At 37.8% G+C, this 20,273-nt stretch overlaps 1 protein-coding gene across 2 annotated transcripts in view; it reads left to right on the top strand.

Moving 5' to 3' along the window:
* Positions 1 to 20,273, top strand: part of sgsm2 (small G protein signaling modulator 2) — a 177,191-nt gene that overhangs the window by 96,338 nt on the left and 60,580 nt on the right. For both annotated transcript variants that reach the window (XM_002935293.5, XM_031896765.1), the window contains exon 3: positions 15,355 to 15,517. In XM_002935293.5, coding sequence (XP_002935339.2) covers positions 15,355 to 15,517 — 163 coding nt within the window. The remainder of the gene's footprint in view (positions 1 to 15,354; positions 15,518 to 20,273) is intronic.

Here is a 20,273-nt window from a genome sequence, read left to right on the forward strand (position 1 = left end):
ATTTGACGCTCACCCTCCAGGAGTTATTGCTTGCCTATTGTTTGCCTTCTTCTGCATTCATTTGTAGGGGGGTTGGAAAAGGTTAAAGCTGATTGACGTATATCTTACTAATTATATATGGACACCTATGTCAAAATATATTATATCACAAATAAGACTTTTAGGTGATAAAAACGTGCCAGGGAATGCAAAAGTGCATGTGAAAAATGTGAAAATATTGGGTCCCAAACTCAACATTTTCATTAAGTTGTCAAATACACTTGCAGAAATATATCAGAATGTTAGTATGTTTAATCAGGCACAGGCACAGGTGAGCAGAAGATTTTTTTGCTCTAATAATGATTTGATAAAGTTGCGTTATAAGATTCTGAGGTTGTGGTTTACAGTGTAGCTGGGAATTCTTACCCCCAACCCTGCACCATTAGTAATAGAAAAGTGAAGACCTATTCTGCCATTATATGAGATGACCCCAAAGCTAACAGTAGCAGTTTATAACAATTAGTTGTAATCTGTCATGAAGAGTACAAGTCTGTATCTGTTGCATTTTGCTTCTGTTTTTATTGCTTTGTGCAATACCACATGTTGTGTTGGGGCTTCCTTAATACATCATAAATTATTCATTTTTTTAATTTGAGAAAACCAAGTATCTGGGTGGCACGGGGTGCAATGGTAGCACTGTGTGTATGAATACAATAGGGACCTTAGATTGCAAGCTGCACTGGGACAGGGGCAGATGTGAATAGTGTGCAGGTATTGGATCTGTTATCCGGAAAGCCATTATCCAGAAAGCTTCAAATTAGAGGAAGGACATTTTAGTGGTTTTAGAGTTTTTTGAAGCCATGAAAAAAACTATTTTCCACTAAAATCACGAATGTCTAGTCATTTATTTAAAGATTCAATTATAAAAAGCATGTACAAATTAAAATGCTGAATAAAAACAAAAAGACACAAAACCCTCAAATGTTTCTATTCCAATAGAATTTTCATGCACTTACAAATGAAAAAAAAAAAATAACCTATAAAATCAGTGTCCATTTTAATCAAATAATTCCTTCTTCTCTGTAATAATAAAACAGTACTTTGTACTTGATCCCAACTAAGATATAATTAATCCTTATTGGAGTCAAAATAAACAAAACAATCCAATTAGGTTTAGTTAATGTTTAAATTATTTTTCAGTAGACTTATTTACTGAGATAATGCCTTATGCTGAAATCCCCAGGTCCCGAGCATTCAGGCTAACAGGTCCCATACCTGTATAATCAATGTGAAGCACTGCAGAATGCACTGGTGCTATATAATTGAACAATAAGTATGAGTTTCACTGCCATATAGGTTCCATTAACTGTTAATAAGAAATGATATACAGTATACACTGAACAAAGCTGTACATTACATGCCTGAAATCCAGTCTGAGCGAACGGCTAGTGTCCTTGTTGGGTAATTTGGAATCCTGCTATTGCATTACAGCGAGAGATTTCAGAACACGAAGCCACCCACGATGCAGACCTTATATTACACAAGGCGTAGCAATGATTTCATCTGCCACAGGAATAGCTAAGTGCTGCGGGAGAACGCGTGAGCGCCGCTTTGGAAAGGTCTTAAGATAAAACAAATAGCCTTGATGGCTTTCTGCAACAGATGTAAATAATTAAGGCTCAATCTGCTCTGTTGCTTCTTGATATTGTTTCATGAATATTGCAATAACCAGAGGCAATTATTGTTTTTTTAACTACATAACTCTGCTTACAAATAGTCAATACCCTCTATCCAGTTCTACCTGCCATTCAGGTAAATAGCACATTTTCTTTTACAAATGTAAATTTATGTGACAAGAACAATCTGGTTTTGCTTTAAATAGTTTTGTATGTACTCCATATGGCCTAAAGTGTGTGGGCACCTGCCTCCCAACATCTCATTCCCAAACTGCAGTTATTAATATCATTCCCAATGGTATATGTAATACAGTCAATTTTCTGAACGGATCTGGAAAATCATAGAGATGAAACAGTAGGTCATGATCAATTTCTTCACTCTGACAAGAAAAATATTTTTATAAGCCTTCATGTGCAACACTTTTCTTCTACATTTGAGGTCATTTATTATGATGGTGCTGCCATGGACTTCAAATGACATAGGCTGCTGTATTGTGTGAGCTGACTATTCTGCATTGAATAGCACAGTAGTGGGCAAAGTTATGATATGCTCACTATAAAAAAATTCCAATAAATGCCCAGTTTTGCCTCTAATCCTGTGTGGTGGTACAGGACCTGGAGTTTTCCAGATAAGGGGTCTTTACATAATTTGAATCTCTATACCTTAAGTCTACTAAAACATCATTTAAACACTGATGCCATAATGATTACACCAATTACCTCAATGTATAAATTGGCTTAGCCTCTGAATCATAAGAAAATCTGGTCAGTGATACTCAGATTCCATCATCCTTATGTGCCTTTGTAAAAGTGCCTCTACGTAACATTTATTTCATCTGCCATCTTCAAGGGGCCGAGCATTCAGTTGGATATATAAAGTAGTACCATTCCTTATTTTCATATTACACACAAACTTGCTCCTTCTGATATAGAACCATGATGAAGCTATGATATTTGCAATTTGATTTAATAGCTTATCAAGTAACTTGGGCAATCAGGTTGTTGTTACAAGGGCCTGAAAACTACAAAGAGGAGAAATGGTGATTTGGATGCTCATAGTCAATGGTGTAAGGTGACCAGGCCCCCCTCCACATTGTGTTACCTACATTACTCCCCCAGGCTGCATGCATGAATGCATTTTAGGGGCACGGGAATAGACAGAAGGAAAGAAGAGTGTGGGGGATACAGGTGCCCACCTGGTTTTCTCTCCCCTGGGCATTATTAACTGATGACTGGGCCTTAGGAACACTCGGTAATAAGTCAGGATAATGCAAGGACTGGTAAGTCATGCAAGTGTCATAAAAACATTTTGCATGGCAATGACTTTATTTTTGCTATTTTTTTCCCCTGACTTATTAATATAGGGATATTTCCTGCCACAGAGGTACAGGTTTCATATATTTTAGAGTTTGAAAGTATCAGTTGTGTTATTAGGTTAATTTTCATTTAAAAATTGCAGTTTGCACACTGCACTACACTGACTTTATGTTTTAATTTTAGCAGGATTGTGTCACTATGCCTATATAGATCCTAGTGTTGCTTGTGTTTTCTAGTTATGGTTTCCTCCAGCTCACCGCTTACTAACATGTAACAATCTGTGACACAGCTCAAAGGACAGGGAAAGGTTCTGATTGGCTGGGGCCAAACATATTGTATAGCTCTCACGGAATTACATTTTAAAATATGTGGTGTTTATGGCTCTCTCAGCCAAAAAGGTTCCCTAGCTTAATAAGCATCTTAATCTCTCATAATGTAATACATTAGGCATAATTCTCTCCAAGGACTCTACCAGGTACCTGAAGACATTGCTATGTGTTAGTCATGTTTTATGCAATATTATTACTCTTGAATATTTTATTTAAATTGTTTAGATTTAAGGTCTTTCTGCATTTATAAGAAAATAATATCTAGAAATTGCCTGGTCCCAGCGAGTAATGTACAGAAATATTTATTAAAAAAAAGTCCTTGAAACTGTTATCTGCAGTAGAAAGAAATTAGCTCCAGAATCCCTTTAGAGGGAACCATGTAGCACAGGATTTAGTATTCCTTGCACTATTAGAGCTGTGTAATTTCCCCACATTACTCTCATTTGTTGGCTGCACTATGAATAATGCAAATACGATTTGTGTAATTGAATGCAGGGTGATTATTTCTAGACGTCTTCTTTTTCTCCTGAGCACTTTTGGCTGTGAGTGCCAAGTCTTGAAAGTAAATATAATCTTAGCAGAGTGTTCATTCTATTGTAGAATAGTGCTTGAGTGCTTTCTCCTCACAGATTGCTCTGGATAGTATTTGGGAATGATAATCATGACCAATCTTAGCTTGCCTTCCTTTGGGAAAAACAATACCAGATCAACCAAAGAGTTCTAGGAATTTGCATTGTGTATCCTGCTATATGTTACCCTTAGTGCTTTTCAGGGTTTAGGTTAGATCAGGGATTCCCCCAACCAGAGGCTCATGAGTACATATTGCTCCCAATTGCCACAAAGTAGTTGCCCATTTTTACATTTCTGGCTGGAAGGCAAATTATAGAAGGTCAGAGACACAGTTTTACTCCAAGCAGAGCCTCATGCAGGCCAGCAGTCCACATGGGGCTACCAGATAACCAATAACAGCCCTTATTTGGCATCCCCAAAGAACTTTCTTCATGCTTGTGTGGCTCCCCAACACTTTTTACATCTAGCTGTGGCTCATAAGTAAAAAGAGCAATATTGAGCCCATTTTAACACTTGAGACCTGAAGAGATGTTGGGCAGGTAGGGGGCTGCGCTCCTCTGCATTTTTAGCTGGCGGTTAGAAATAGGAACAGAGATTACACTTAAAAACAATGTGATAAGGTAAAGGAGAGGGGAGTCTAGGCAGTGATAGTTAAGGGTGCTTCTTGCGCTCGAGGGTATAGTTCTACTTTAAAGGAGAACGAAAGTCTTGTTGGCATTTTACTGCCAATAGATTTGCCACATTAGTGCCACCTAGAAAAATATATTTATTCTGCAGAAACCATTAACTTACCTGAGTAAACAGCTTTAGAAGCTTTATACCTTTGCTTAAGCTAGCAGCTGCCATTTTAAGTACCTTCCTGCCTGCAACTCTAGCCCTTATAGCTCAGATGACACATTCCTAAGGGAGGGGGTAGGGAGTTCTTAGCATTCTAGTGTGAGGGGGAGCAGGAGAGGAGAGAACTGAGCAGACTCTGGCCCTGGGAATTAAGGATGTTTCTGAGAGAGGAAGTCAGACATTGGAACGTCATGTTTACAAAAAAAGAGACAAAAAAGCCTGTGTTTCTTTTGATAGAGGACTCAGTGCAGCATTTCTGTAAGTGCTTATGGCTGTATTTACATATGACCTTTCTGATCGTCCAGGTCTTGATTGGGCAGGCTTTTTAATTGGATTGGGAACAACATCAGCTCATTGATGCAGTCCTCGCTCCAACCACTTCTATGTCCATCGTTGTAATTCGATCAATTTGCATATCAGGAAAAATCTGCTTGTTTGATAATCTCGCCAAAAGAGCAAATCTTATAATAATCTTATAACAGCTTAGAGAACTGTAAAGCAGGAAGTAGTGCTCTGGCCATTATGTTATCTGCTCACTCTGGCCTTTATAGATGACATTTTTGCCCAAGTAACTATATTACAAATATTTTTTATATTACACAGGCTATCTATTTTACCCAGTTTCATTTTTACACTGAACTATCCCTTTAAGGTCTATTGGATAAAGTTGAATGGACACACACAATACCCAAGCTGTATTCACTGCTCTATTATGTGATATGGAACAGAAGGTGGTCTTTACTCCAGCAGAAAAAAAGGGATAACCTACGGTCCCTGTATAACATGCTTATTATGGGCGATCGATGAATTATGTGCAAGTCTTCTTTTCCTTGAAGATGAAGCACGAGCAAGGCCGTGGGTGCCAGCGCACAGGAACACCACTACATTTAGATCAGCTCACAGCTGTGATTAGAGCTTTATAACTATAACTCTCCCTGATTTAAATGCCTTAGTAGGCCTGTTATTTCATAGCAGCTTTCTAATGCCATAATAGGCATATGTGACATTTAGGATGCAAATTACATAGCAGTATAATCATAGATTATCTCAAAAACAGCTCCACACAAGAGTGTCTCTCTGGGTTAATTGAGTGAGGGTGCTTCAGTCTCTTGTAAAATCGCTGCGTTAAACCACATTTAACATCCTAGTAAAATTACAGTGGTATTAAATCATCTAGTTATGTTAGAGATCAGTATATTGATCATTAAAAAACCATGGGACTAATTTACAAGTGCAGGAACACTAAAATGAATGCTAAATTGAGCATGGAATGACACAAAGGTTTTTGTATAGGACTCATTTACAAACTTTGTGATTTTTTTTTCTGTACACAATGCAGCTCCCCTCCCCAGAATTCCACTGTAATAGCAGTTGCCTTGCTAAGTAGAATCCATAACAACTTGCATGGTATTAACAAATACAGATACAAATTAGCAATTGTTTTGGCGAATTCTGCACAAATTACACATCAAACTTTTCACACTTAATAAGGCTCAGCGTTCTGGCCAGGTTACAGAGAATTTTTTAAATCCAGAACCCTTTTAAAGGACAATTAAAGGTTAATATAAATTAAAAGTAAGGCTAAAGGCATTCTTTTTAAGTACTTACTGCATATCTAAATTCCCAGATCCCTGCTTGCTTCTCTGAGATATGGTGCTGGCAGCCTACAGCAGTGTGAAGCCTACAGTGACATCACTGAAATCTCTCTCCCCTTCCTGTAGGTGCCAGCGGCAGCCTTCCTATTCTCTGAGCATGTGTGTAACTTGATCCTGTCTCCTGTTCTGAGCTACACATGCCCACCAGCCAATCAGAAGCGGATCTGGCAGAGGGGAGGGGGGGAGGGAATGAAACACATGTGCAGTATGAAGCAAGGAGAGAAAGGAAGGGAGAATACCTTTTAGAGATGGCTGCCTGTTCTAGAAAATGTGAAGTAAGTGTGACTGAGTAAATATTTGATTAGGTGAGCCAAAAGTGTGGCGTTTTTACTAAACAATAGGAGGACTATTGGGCAGTATGCTTTTTAAATTTTGACTTGCATTCTCCTTTAAGGATATTTTATCTCCACTGATTTTGTCACCTGGCACTTTTTATCTACAGTATGTATTTTTTCACAGGATCTGGGGCAATATGACTCTTTTGAGTCTTTGCATGGATCTAGAGGGGAGATGTGTGGCCATCAGGTTCCTTCTCCCCCCATCAATGACACAAACGTTTTTGGGACCTCGTTTAAGAGGCCCACTGTCCTCATTGTAGGTTTTCTGAATGGACAGAGGTGGATAAATGGACCCTCCTTGCCTTGGGCAAAGGGAGGCTGACGACCCCCTTCCAAGCAGGGGAGATGTTATAAAGGGGTCCACCATGGTCTTTGAACAAAGGTGTGCTTGAAGACACTTTATTATTGCAGGACTTTTGGCCAGGTGGGTAGTAGTTTCGCTCTCTACCCATGCCTCCCAGATTTTCGTAGGACATTCCCTCTTTTAACAGCTGAACCCGCAATCCCGGATTCTTACTGAAAAGTCCCTCATTGCCCTTTGATCTCCTGCACTGAAGGCTAAATAAGATACAAACTTAATTAAAAAGCATGCAAGTCTGTATTGTGTCCAGCGCTGTCTCTATATTCAGATTCCACCCTTGATACGTTATTTAAAAAAAAAAAAAAAAAAAAAGTTTCTATCTCAGACAGCTCAGTCTTTGTAAAGGCACAAGGCCCCCAGATACTCAAACAGTAAAAAAAGAAAACAAGTGTCAAGCGCCTATAATATGGTTTATAAAAACATTTAAAAAATCTTTTATTCAATACAACACTGTTCTCCAGCGTAATTCTATAAAAACATATCAGACAAATAGCCTTTTCCCAGTGTGCAGGTAACAGTCTGTTCAATCAGGTTACACAGCATGTGGACATTAATTAACATACTTATCAATGTTCATCTTGAGCCCTGCTATTGTAGCCACTATGTGAGCCCTTTTCCTCCACTGAGCAACAGTATTTTTGAACTTTTACAGTCCTCCTGGTCTTTTTGGCTAAAGGAATTTCAGTTTCCTTTCATATCCTCAGCAAACAGTGAAGGAAGGTGGTTCCTGCTCCTTAGGAAAACCTGTGGAGTAATTTCAGAGAGTAGCATCCCCTGATGACAGGTCACATGACCATAGGGAGCTGCTACAGAGTAGCATAGAGTAAGATCTAGAGAAACTCAAAAACCTTTCTGGCTTTCAAACCTTCAATGCATGATTTTGGAAGCCTTCCATAGGACTCAATGGCATTAGTGTGTGACTATCTTTTGGCACGGTTGGATCCTGCTATTGTAGCTAGCCACATACTGGCTACAATACCAGGATCCAACCTGGCCAAAAGATAGTCACAATACCAAAGCTTGAACAATTCCGAAATGTTCGTAGTCATTGTGAAAAATACGACTTTTTCGTGTAAGTTAACGAAAACCATGAAAAAGTTGTGGAATTGTAACAATAATATTGTGGACATTTCGACAAGTTATATAAATTAGAAAAAATACAATTTTTTGCTCAAAAAAAAATTTGTGGTTTCATGAATGGGCCCCTTAATCTGAAGTTGCAGTTTAACTAATAACATTGAATCTGGACCATTATTCCTTAAAATATGCATTAACAAGAACCATAAAGGGTAAATATTTTAGCAGAAAAGAGTTGATATTAGATTGTACTGGGGGTTTCTCACTCCCAGAGAAGGAGCCTGCTACACAAACAGGTCACTTATTGCTTCACTCAGGCTGTCATGCCTAGGTAAGCAGCTATAGCTCAGATGTGAAACATTTTTTAATGCCACTTGACACAAAGAAATCCTGGTGTTCGAGGTGGTTTGACAGCTGAAATAACCATCAGTTTCTATTGATTTTTAGATGCAGACAAGCTAATACCAAAGGTTTATGGAGAGCGTGCACCAAGCTGAGTGACTTGTTTTATGATGATGAATGGTTTCCTCTTAGGAGCCATCCTTATTAACAGGGACCTGATGTGTTACTCTAAGCAGGTTCTTTGGTTACCGAATCAATGATGTTCGTGTCTCAGTCGCTGGAGAAACATTCAAGAGGAAAGCTAAGAGCTGAAAATATAAAGCTTACGTAAATAAGCTCTAAATTAGGCAAATTAACTTTGACTTTTCTCGAAAATAATATCTGCAGACATTTATTATAAGCACAACTTCTCTTAAGCAAGGTAATTCTAAAAAGAAGTTTGTTGGACAGATGAGGTGAGGGGTTACAGAGGGGTAGTCATTATCCAAGGCTTAGCACAAAGGACCATCCATAGTACAACCTTAGTACACGTGTTACTAAATGTCCTCTCCTAGAAAGTGCAACTGTCATCATACAGCTATTAGTTTCACAGAGATAAAGGTTAATTGGGGATAGTGTGCTTTTAAGTGCCAGCAAAAGAAGGCATTCTGGTGCATTGTGATATGATCCCCATAAATGTTTAGTTAACATCTGTGAAAGTGAGTAAAGGTATGTAATATAGCTTAATTGGCTTTACCCCAGATCATATATTCCAGTGCCTTGCTTATAGGATATAATACTGAAAGACAAATACAGGGCTGGTGGGGTTTAGAGCACTCAGGTTACATCACCCGGGCTACAAGCAATTATATTTCTAAAGTGGTAAGTGACAGCTTATATTGCTGTTCCAGGAATGTCACAGACCTTGCATGTGGTTTGCTAAGATTATTTCTGTTTCCCGGCTGGAAGGGGAAGCTGCCAAATGAGTGTTCTACGTGTTCCGTTCAGGGTAGCACATCTAGATAAAGCTGAGGGTATTACATTAACATTTATTTATAAAGTGCCAACATATTCCGCAGCGCTGTACAATAAGTGGGTTACATACATTGGACCTACAGAGTAACATAGTAACCGATACAAGAGGTGAAGAGGGCCCTGCCCAAAAGAGCTTACAATCTACAAGATATGATGGTGATCCCAGGGCTGTCCATGATTGCATTTTATTTGAAGACATTGGACTTTAGGTCAGGGATACTTAACTTATGATTGATTTTGAAACCAAACTGGGTAATAGTAATAGGCAATCGTAATTCAAATAAGGTTCATAATTATTTCTAAACATAATTTAAGCTTTTCAAAAAGTAAACATAATTTCTAGCAAGTCTGCAATATACATCAACTAAAAAATATGCAGCCTTTTCATGATTTTTAATGTAATTATATGGTTTGGAACAGCTACCTAAGTCTAGCCATCAGGTCTCTTGTTGATTTGGCTGACTACTTTGACACTCAAAAAAGATGTAGTCGACTGTCCTTAGCCTGCCTTCAGCCTGCATCCTCCAAATCCCACAATTCCCTGCACATGTGATGTCAGTAAGGAAAGGAACATCACTGTGCAATGCATTGTGGGTTATGTAATTCCTGCATGCTGTCTGTAAGTAGTAAGTAGTTGTTACAAATTGTCAAACCAATATTTAAGTCCCTCCTCCCCTGCTAGGATTGTAAATGATACAGAGAAGAACTGTTTTGCAGCTGGATTTTAGCATATAAAATGGTATTTATTCATACTTTTTGAAAGAACAGATTACAGTGATATGTATAATAGGGATTTCTGTGTTGTGTGTGGCTCTACAACAAATTTTGGTTTGGAAAGGGCAAAGGGCCCACTCAGGCAGGTCAGTCCAACAATGGCCTTTACTGTATATTATTTCTCACATGGCCTGCCAAAACCAGAACTGTAAAAGGAAATACAATTAATTTAACTTCAGTAAAGGATGAAATAAATGAGGCAATGCACGTTGTGCCCCTACTCTGCTCCACTGTTTATTGCGTATGGGGTTTGGCTAAGTACAACTTCTGCAGTCGGTCTAAAATTATGCAAAAAAGCAGTATCATATATTATCGGTTTTCCCTAGCAATGCATCCTTTGACATGTTCTATTAAATGCAATGTAGTGCACTTTTAAATAAGTTTAATTTGTTTTTAAGATTTGCTGCCTCTATAATTTAATTCCTGTCACTTTTGGTTCAATAAAGGAAGAGGCGGGGGGTAATGATACTCACATGCTGACTAGCAAAAAGGCACTGATCTTGGCTTCATAAACTGAGCAATAATACTAAGCAAATATATGCGTAATTAGAACTGATACAATGTCATTTGTGACCATTATTAAAATATTAGCACAGCAATGATTACACTAGATATTAAATCAACTGCAGGGAAATTGCAATCAATATAGAGACAAATTAATGTTGCTCGTACCAGAGAAAGTGAAATATAACCATAATCAGGCTTCATAAAACTGAAAACATTCTGCAAGATTATGTACCACCTGAATTGTTTGCCCTGTGTTGGCCTTGGTACTAATATTCATTTTATAGAAATTGCCTTATTATATTTCATCAATTATTGGGATTTAATAAATCAAACCCTTGGTTCCATTACCTACACGTCTAATTGTTATTGGGTTTATTTACTAACATGGACGCTCAGTTGTATCAGTGCATTTACCCACATTGAGCAAACAGCAATTAGTTCACAGTTATGTTCATAAATGATTCCCATTGTTTCTCGTATAAGATCTATTCTTTATTAATGCTCCTTCCACACAGTTACGTTCTATGTAATATTCTTGCAGTTGCACTACGGAACTGTCCTAGCCAGGCCATAATAGCATGGGACAGGCCTATATATAAGCCCTGATATGAACGTGTTAGTATTCTTGCTTCTTCCCTAAAGGGGACCTGTCACCCTAAGAAACTATATGAAATCATTTTCTATTGGGTTAGTTGAGCAAAATAAACTTTACTTACACTATGGAAAAGATTACAGTTGTGTTTCCTTTAGTCTTGGAATTCACAGTGACAACAAGCAGGCAGGAGCCATTTTGTGGACATTGTTAATTAAGGGAAGTTTTGTATCACCGTAATAGCTTGTGTATGTTCCAGAATGGGGGACCTGATGCCAGGAGGAGCAATTTGAGGAGTGCCAACATCTAGGAAGTGCTGAATGGAAAGTAAAAATAATTATCTTCCCACCTCTATGCCTGAGACATACAGGCGGGGCAGGCAATATATGATTGCCAACTTAGATTTTTAAATACATTTATAACAGGTATGAATGTTTTATAAAAAAAATTATACAGCTTTTTTATGTGTGGGAGACAGGTTCCCTTTAAATTATAGTACGTACATGGCAGAGTGAATATGTTTAGACTGATTCCAAAGAGGACTTTATGAGAGCTGTGCAAGCTGTCCCAGTCAGGAATGATATTGAGTCCCATATGGAACAGAGAGACATCTATATAGTCATCATTAGGAACTGAAAGACAGATTAGACAAGTGGTTTCACAGTGTCCTTTGAAAAACAAAATCACATATATTTTGAGAAGGCCAAGCACTCTGAAAATCTCTTTTAGGGTCACTTACAGACAGTGCGCCTCCAGCTGGAGATTTCTATGCTGAGCAATCAAATGTGTTTTCATGGGGTAGAATTAAAAATTAAAGAAACCAAGTTTCTTCCAAGTTTCCCCCATATAACCACCGAATTCCCCCCAGCTGGGGGCCCCTGACCCCCTGCTTGCAACAGACTGACAAGTACTGCGCATGCCCCTTTAATTTGCATGTCAGCGATCATTGAAGTCATTGATTGAGCCAGTTGGATCACTGATATACAAATGAACTGGAAGGAAGGCTCATGTTCAATAGTTCTGCGGGTTTTTTGGCACTCTCTGGGAGCAGAAACAGGAAACCAAGCTGCAGGGGGATCGGAGGTTCATTCAAGACCAACAAAAAGGGTCTGCAGAGCTAAATATCTTGGAAAACCCTCATTTTAAAAACCGCAATTAAAAATCTTTTTTTTAATTTCATGGGGTGTTCACTTCTGGACTTATGTTTGAAACAAATTATCCCCTTTAATAGCCTGGTGATGAGTTCATGTGTTGGCGAGATAGTTGAAATGACCCTGAAACCTGACAAAAGAAATATTTATTTATATTTAATTTAAGGCTGTGTATGGCAAAATAGCATTTGTGTTGTATTCAGCATTATCATTCTGTTGGGCAAGACCCAAGCCCTCCTACAGGCAACTTCGCATGACTTCAGAAAGCCGAAGAGATTGATCACAGGCGACTAACTCGCTCCATGGGCCTCCAGCCTTAGGGGATTTGTCCCCTATATTTGTGCCTTGCCTGGAAGTGCATGAATATCTCCTTGTATAGGATGACTCTAATCTTCTCAGTGTTATATGGGAGTTTATCATTTTGAAAAGATAGGTACATTTTATGCCCATTTTATGTGACAAACACTAGAGAACTGTTTAATGGCATTCAATTCTTCTATTATTGGCATTTTTATCAAGGAATGTGTGAAATTTGCAAATTTTCATATCCAATTTGCCAACAGGTTTGCTTATGTGACTCATTAAGCCCATATGCCTGTGAAAATTTACAAGATGCAGTATCCGTCATAAATTCTCCACCCCGTCCCCATCCGGCAGACAGAATTATGGCTTCAGGGCAATTATAGCAATGGCTGATTCATCAAAGTCACGTTACAGGAACCTTATGAAAATACAAGCTGAAATACAGCATTTGCATGCTTTATGCTAAATCCCTGAGTTTTATCATGGTCTTCAGAACATTAAAGTCCCACTACATTTTCCTCCAAAATCCTGCTGGCTACAGGAGAAGAACTATAGTTTCAGTCTGTGCTTTTTTGAACCACTTATTATAAGGTCTCTAAAATAATATGGAAAATCTAAAGACCGTTGTTTCAACTGTTTTTCATAAATATGAACAATATTATAGCCAGATAGTAAGAATATTCTTACAGCTCATTCTGCTAAACAGAAGTTCTTCATCCTCCTTAAAAAATCAGGGGGTGCTGCAGGCCTGAGCTGGCAAAGTAACATCAGAAAGAAGTTCTTGAAAACAGGGAAAACTATAGTTAGATGTCACACTCATGGGAGTGGAACATTTATGATGAAGTTACATTTTTATATATAAGTAAACCTGGAAATGTTGGAAGCCTTGTATAACTTCAACCATTCCCCCCCCCCCCCACTTTAACACTTTTTTAAACAGGCTCTTTTATGTTTATTCGCCTGCAGCTGTTAATGGTTTTAGCAATGCAGCATCTTGGCAGTACGAATGCTCAGGAAACTGTTCTTGCCCCAGTAAACAAAACCATTTCACACTAGGAGATTTGTCAGGGTTTGTAATCTGCTACTTTGCAGTTGCAAAACACTGACTAAACTTGAAATGTACGTTAGCCTTAACCAAGCAGTAGTTTCACTGGAATGGAAGCCATTTTTCAGTGTGGGTGAAATGTATCTCAGCAGTTCCCGAAGGATAAATCCACTATTAGCTCATTCTGCTTTTTGTAAATATGTGCTCTGATAAGAATGTTTGCTCAGTGATACCTTTCATCTTCCCTTCCTTGTGCTGCAAATACACAAAATTGCTGTAAAACCTTCTTATAAAACACAAACATTATTCTCAGCTTTTTATCCTGGTTTTATATCTCAGCTGCACTCAAGTACTCCCTGCTTTTCCTTATACCATGTTTAAATATGATCATTAAAAATACCATCTCATGCTTTTCTATTCTTATTTTTATCACATCATCAAAAATCATTGTATGGTACCTGTGATCCAGAATGATGGGGACTTGGGGATTCTGGATAAGGAGTCTTTGGATTTTGTAATTTGGATCTCCATGGCTTAAGTCCACTAAAAAATAATTTAAATATTAATTAAACCCAATAGGATTTGTTTAATTATATCTTAGTTCAAGTACAAGCTACTGTTTTATTATTTCTGAAAAATGGATATCATTTAACATTTAGAATTTTTTTTAATTATAATGGAATCTATGGGTGATGGCCTTCTTGTAATTCGGAGTTTTCTGGATAACGAGTTTCCGGATAACGGGTCCCATACCTGCATAATATTAAATATTACATTGTATTAAATTAAAAAAAGATACATTTAATGAACTGTATTCTTTTTTCAGAGATTTATAACTAGATTGGAAATTCTGTTTCCCCTTCTTTGAGATAAGGGGAGTAAAGAAAACTTGGTCATGACCAATGCGGTCTAGATGTTGCATACTAGCGCACAGATACATTAATGAGCATCTCAGTCATACCTGGGCCATCTATGCTAATACATAAATCATCCTATGTTATACAGAGTATATACCCTAGCCCTCAGCTGTTTAGAAAGTGTAATTTCTAGCCTTGAAAGGCTGTAAATGGATATGTAGTTGGAAGCCCAATATCCAAAAAGTTACAATATACAGGAATGTCATTTTCCAGAGAATCCTATGTAAGCAAACTGCAATAATATAAAAGTACCAGTCCTATTGTTGTTTTAGCATTGGGCATGGCGCTCCAAATTACCCACAAAACCCCAGGTCCCAAGTACTCAAGACAGCAGATCCCATACCTCTAGTAAGATTTGCTCATTCAGATTGTTATTGTGTACATTGTTCTTCTTTTATTGATAATGATGAAATTCAGAATAATAAGCCAATTTTCTACAGTTTGGGAGGGGGAAAGGGTCCGTAACCACTAACTATTCTAACCAACTTTATTCATGATCCCTGGTTATAGTTTAGTATCTAAATGATAGTATCTCAATATAAATATAATAATTTCATCCTTCTCCCACAGGTGTGGTAGAGGCATGTCTTCTGCACCTTCTGAAGAGGAGGGCGGCCGGCTTCCTAAGAAGTGATAAAGTGGCAGCGTTGTTCATGAAAGTGGCCAAAACCTGTGCAACGGCTGCAGATATATGCAAGAAAGTGCAAGACCTGCAGCAACAAGTGGAAGGCAGGTGAGTATATTTAAAGTGCTACTTCACATGGAATTGTAATATGATTGCAAGGAATTAGATACACAGAAACCCCTAATATACCTATCACTGCAATCTGTTCCTTTAAAAAGTATGAATAAATAACATTTGTATATGCCGAAATCCAACAAAACAGTTCTTCTGTTTCTGCATCATTTGAAATCTTGGCAGTAGAGGAGGGACTAAAACATTGATGTTACAAATTGTAACAACTTCTCCACAGCTTACAGACAGAATACAGAAACTACATGACCCACAATACATTGCACTGGGATGTTCCTTTTTTATTGACATCACATGTGCAGGGAATTGTGGGATTTGGGGATGCAGACTAAAGGCAGGCTGAGGACAATCGGCTACTGTTACATTTTTTTTGAGTCAAAAAGTAGTCAGCCAGATCAGCAGGGGAACAGGGGGAGGGGCTTAGGCAACAGTTCCAAACCATATTATTACATAATAATTAATAACCATATTATTCAAAACTCTTAAGTCCCGCTGGCCTACCAGCAATACAAACACTGATTGGTTGCTATTGGGTGCTGCCCAATAGGTGCAAATTTACTCAGTTTCAATAAATGATATGTTGGTCTAAGAGAGGTCGTTTCCTGAAAATCACTCCTGTGTTGATTCTGTGTGGCTTTGGCACAGTTACTTAATTTTCTTTCACCTCAGGTGGCAAAAAGATAGACTGTCAGCCTTAATAGGTTGCAACACTTTCTAATAAAAAATTGGATCCAGAACTCTGTACAAATATGCAGTACAGGTATGGGATCCCTTATCCGGAAACCCATTTTCCAGAAAGCTCAGAATTACGGAAAGCCCATCTCCCATAGACTCCATTTTAATCAAATAATTCAGAATTTTAAAACTGATTTCCTTTTTCTCTGTAATAATAAAACAGTACCTTGTACTTGATCCCAACTAAGATATAATTAATCCTTATTGGATGCAAAACAATCCTATTTGGGTTTAATTAATGTTTTATTGATTTTTTGTAGACTTATAGTATGGAGATCCAAATTACGGAAAGACCCCTTATCCAAAATACCCTTGGTCCCAAGCATTCTGGATAAGAGATCCTATACCTGTACAATGTAAGCATAGAATTGTAATATAATTGCAAGGAATTAGATACACAGAAACCCCTAATATACCTATCACTGCAATCTGTTCCTTTAAAAAGTATGAAAAAATACAATTTTTATATGCTGAAATCCAACAAAACAGTTCTTCTCTTTCTGCATCATTTGAAATCTTGGCAGTAGAGGAGGGACTAAAACATTGATGTTACAAATTGTAACAACTTCTCCACAGCTTACAGACAGAATACAGAAACTACATGACCCACAATACATTGCACTGGGATGTTCCTTTTTTATTGACATCACATGTGCAGGGAATTGTGGGATTTGGGGATGCAGACTAAAGGCAGGCTGAGGACAATCGGCTACTGTTACATTTTTTTGGAGTCTAAAATAGTCAGCCAGATCAGATGGGGAACAGGGGGAGGGGCTTAGGCAACTGTTCCAAACCATATTATTACATAATAATTAATAACGATATTATTCAAAACTCTTAAGTCCTGCTGGCCTACCAGCAATACAAACACTGATTGGTTGCTATTGGGTGCTGCCCAATAGTGCAAATTTGCTCAGTTTCAATAAATGACATATTGGTCTAAGAGAGGTCTTTTCCTGAAAATCACTCTTGGGTTGATTCTGTGTGGCTTTGGCACAGTTACTTAATTTTCTTGCACCTCAGGTGGCAAAAACATAGACTGTCAGCCTTAACAGGTTGCAACACTTTCTAATAAAAAATTGGATCCAGAACTCTGTACAAATATGCAGTACAGGTATGGAATCCCTTATCCGGAAACCCATTATCCAGAAAGCTCAGAATTACGGAAGGCCCTTCTCCCATAGACTCCATTTTAATTAAATAATTCAGAATTTTAAAACTGATTTCCTTTTTCTCTATAATTATAAAACAGGACCTTGTAATTGATCCAAACTAAAATATAAATAATCCTTATTGGATGCAAAACAATCTTATTTGGGTTTAATTAATGTTTTATTGATTTTTTGTAGACTTATAGTATGGCGATCCAAATTACGGAAAGACCCCTTATCCAAAATACCCTTGGTCCCAAGCATTCTGGATAAGAGATCCTATACCTGTGTAATGTAAGCATAGCGAATTACTGTCAGTATGTTAAGCCCATTGCCAGTGAGAGTGATGCCAGTCACAGGCCAGGGGGGCTGACAGTCGTAACGCAGCAGTAAGTCCTGGCACTGCTTCATACTGGCACTGCTTCATACTGGCACTGCTTCAACTAGTATTCTGCTTTAGCATAATACTAGTTTAGTGAATATTGTCCCATGAGCTGCAAAAATTCAGTTGTCTTCAAACTGTGCGGCTTCTGAAATATACATTATTATAAAGAATTTTGTTTTCCATCTGTTGCTCTAAGTTCCCCCACTAAAATGTTCTCCTGGCTCCCAATCAAAAGTAAGACAAACTACCAAATTCTCGTCATTGTCAAAGCTAATAGCGCTGATGCCCTTACTGCTTCTCCCATAATGATAAAATGTTCACTTTTTAACACCTTTCAAACTCTAATTATAGTTGCTTTTAACAGTTTCTTTAACCTTGGGTGCGTAGCGACTGGAGCAGCCGTGCATACAGATCATTTTTCTATTCTGGGTGTATGAGTGTCTTAGAATAAATAAGGTACCCTGTTTCCCCGAAAATAAGACACTGTCTATTTTTTTAAGCTCCAATACAGTACAGATTTATCACCCAGCCCTAGGTGGGTGTCTTATTTTCGGGGGGTGCCTTATTTTCCAAGGGGGGTGAAAAATCAGGGGGGGTGCCTTACTTTCGGAGGATGTCCTATTTTCGGGGAAACAGGGTATGTATTGAAATACAGTATATCCAAGAAAGGATAGAGGAGCAGGCTGCTGTAAATCATACATGATATAAAAAACATCTACAGAATAAAAAGCATCTTTTAAGTGCCAGCAAACCTAGAATCTGTGGAATCAATATAAAATACAAACATGCCAGTGCTCTAGAATCTATAACTGAGTATCCTTTTAACTTGTGCAGCACCCATTGCCTGGATGAAATGTAGATGGCCCTATAGACTTCATTAGATAGATAGACAGATGATAGATAGATAGATAGATAGATGATAGATAGATAGATAGATAGATAGATAGAGTAGATAGATAGATAGTGGTGAGCGAATCTGTCCCATTTTGCTTTGCCGTAGAATTCGGAAAACTGCAGAAAATGCGGGCACTATGCAACTTTTTTGCCGCACACCTTTTTTTACGTGACCATGTCCTTTTTTTATGCGACTGCACATTTTTTTTACTCAACCACGCTTTTTTTTTTTACGCAATTGCAAATTTTTACTGTTTGCATTGTAATTCACTTCAGTTAATTATGTAAATTATGCTTTGGTGCTCAAAAAGAACCATATATAGATAAAGCACAGTAAGACACACAACTTGTTAAATGCAAAAACAATAACTTTATTAATATTTAGTGCATCCAAACCAAAGGTCAGGGTTATATAACCATCCCTCCCCCCATAAATGTCTATTTTTGCATCATTCTTTGTCTCGCCTTTTGTATTGCTTATTAAGAACCTGTCCCGCTTTTTCCAGCACTGTAATATTTGCATTCCAGATTTTAAAAAATAACCCACTAACCTTAAAGAGAAGCTACACTCCTCTTATACATAAGGTATTACGGTAACTAACAAATGGTTATTTTGCATAGGTATAGAATTCAGCCTTCCATGAAAGAGAATATTTATATTAACCCCAGCTGATCTCATTCTGACTGGGATTTTTAACCAGTGCATTCCCTGTTTTAATCATGAGAAAATCTATAGTTTTTATTTCTTGAGCTAATCAGAGAGATTGAAGCTACTCCAGTTTGGTCCTTGCGAGGTAGGTAAGTAGATTTCCAGTGCACATATAATACCCCTGCATAATGCACTCCTGCTAAATAAAAACTAGCCAGGCAGTTGTATCAATGACAGACTGGCAGTTGGATAGAAGAAGGCCTCAACAGATCATGGCAGCCACATAGTATTTCAGGGAGGCAGAATAAAAAAGGCAAATGCTTCACAAACCAAAATTGACTGGGAATATTAATTTAATTTCCTTTTGTCATGGGCATCATTATAAATTTTACAATTTAATTTTAAAATAACACTGTGCTTTAAGCAAAATGGTCTAAAGTAATTCCTTTATAGAATATACCTGTATTAAATCACTGATATTACTCTGAGTCTTAAGGGTCTTACCCCACATTTTATATATACATGGTTTTACTGCATGAAAAGGTCATTAGTGGTTTAATCATTTGGACTGATCCACCTGCCCTTAGCTGAGGTCAGACTAAATGCCTTGCCAATTAAATCCCTTAAAGCCTTATATTAAAGAGACCTTTTCCTGATTAACTATACATAGAATCTAATAATACCATTGCACTCACTGTTAGGCCACAAAATGTATAAATATATAATTTTCCTAGAAATGAATATATAATCATGTGCTGTACATGCAGATATATCATCTGGATTTTTGTTTTCTATACACTAAATGGTAACTTGAAATAAGCTCTCAAAAATGCCTGGAAGAGTTGTTCCTTAGTGGCATGGTGTTACCCGACATTTCAGGTACAGAGCGACACTCCCACCATTGCATGGCTAGCATCTCAT

The sequence above is a fragment of the Xenopus tropicalis genome, chromosome 2 (genome assembly GCF_000004195.4).
Source record: "Xenopus tropicalis strain Nigerian chromosome 2, UCB_Xtro_10.0, whole genome shotgun sequence".
Classification (NCBI taxonomy): domain Eukaryota; kingdom Metazoa; phylum Chordata; class Amphibia; order Anura; family Pipidae; genus Xenopus; species Xenopus tropicalis.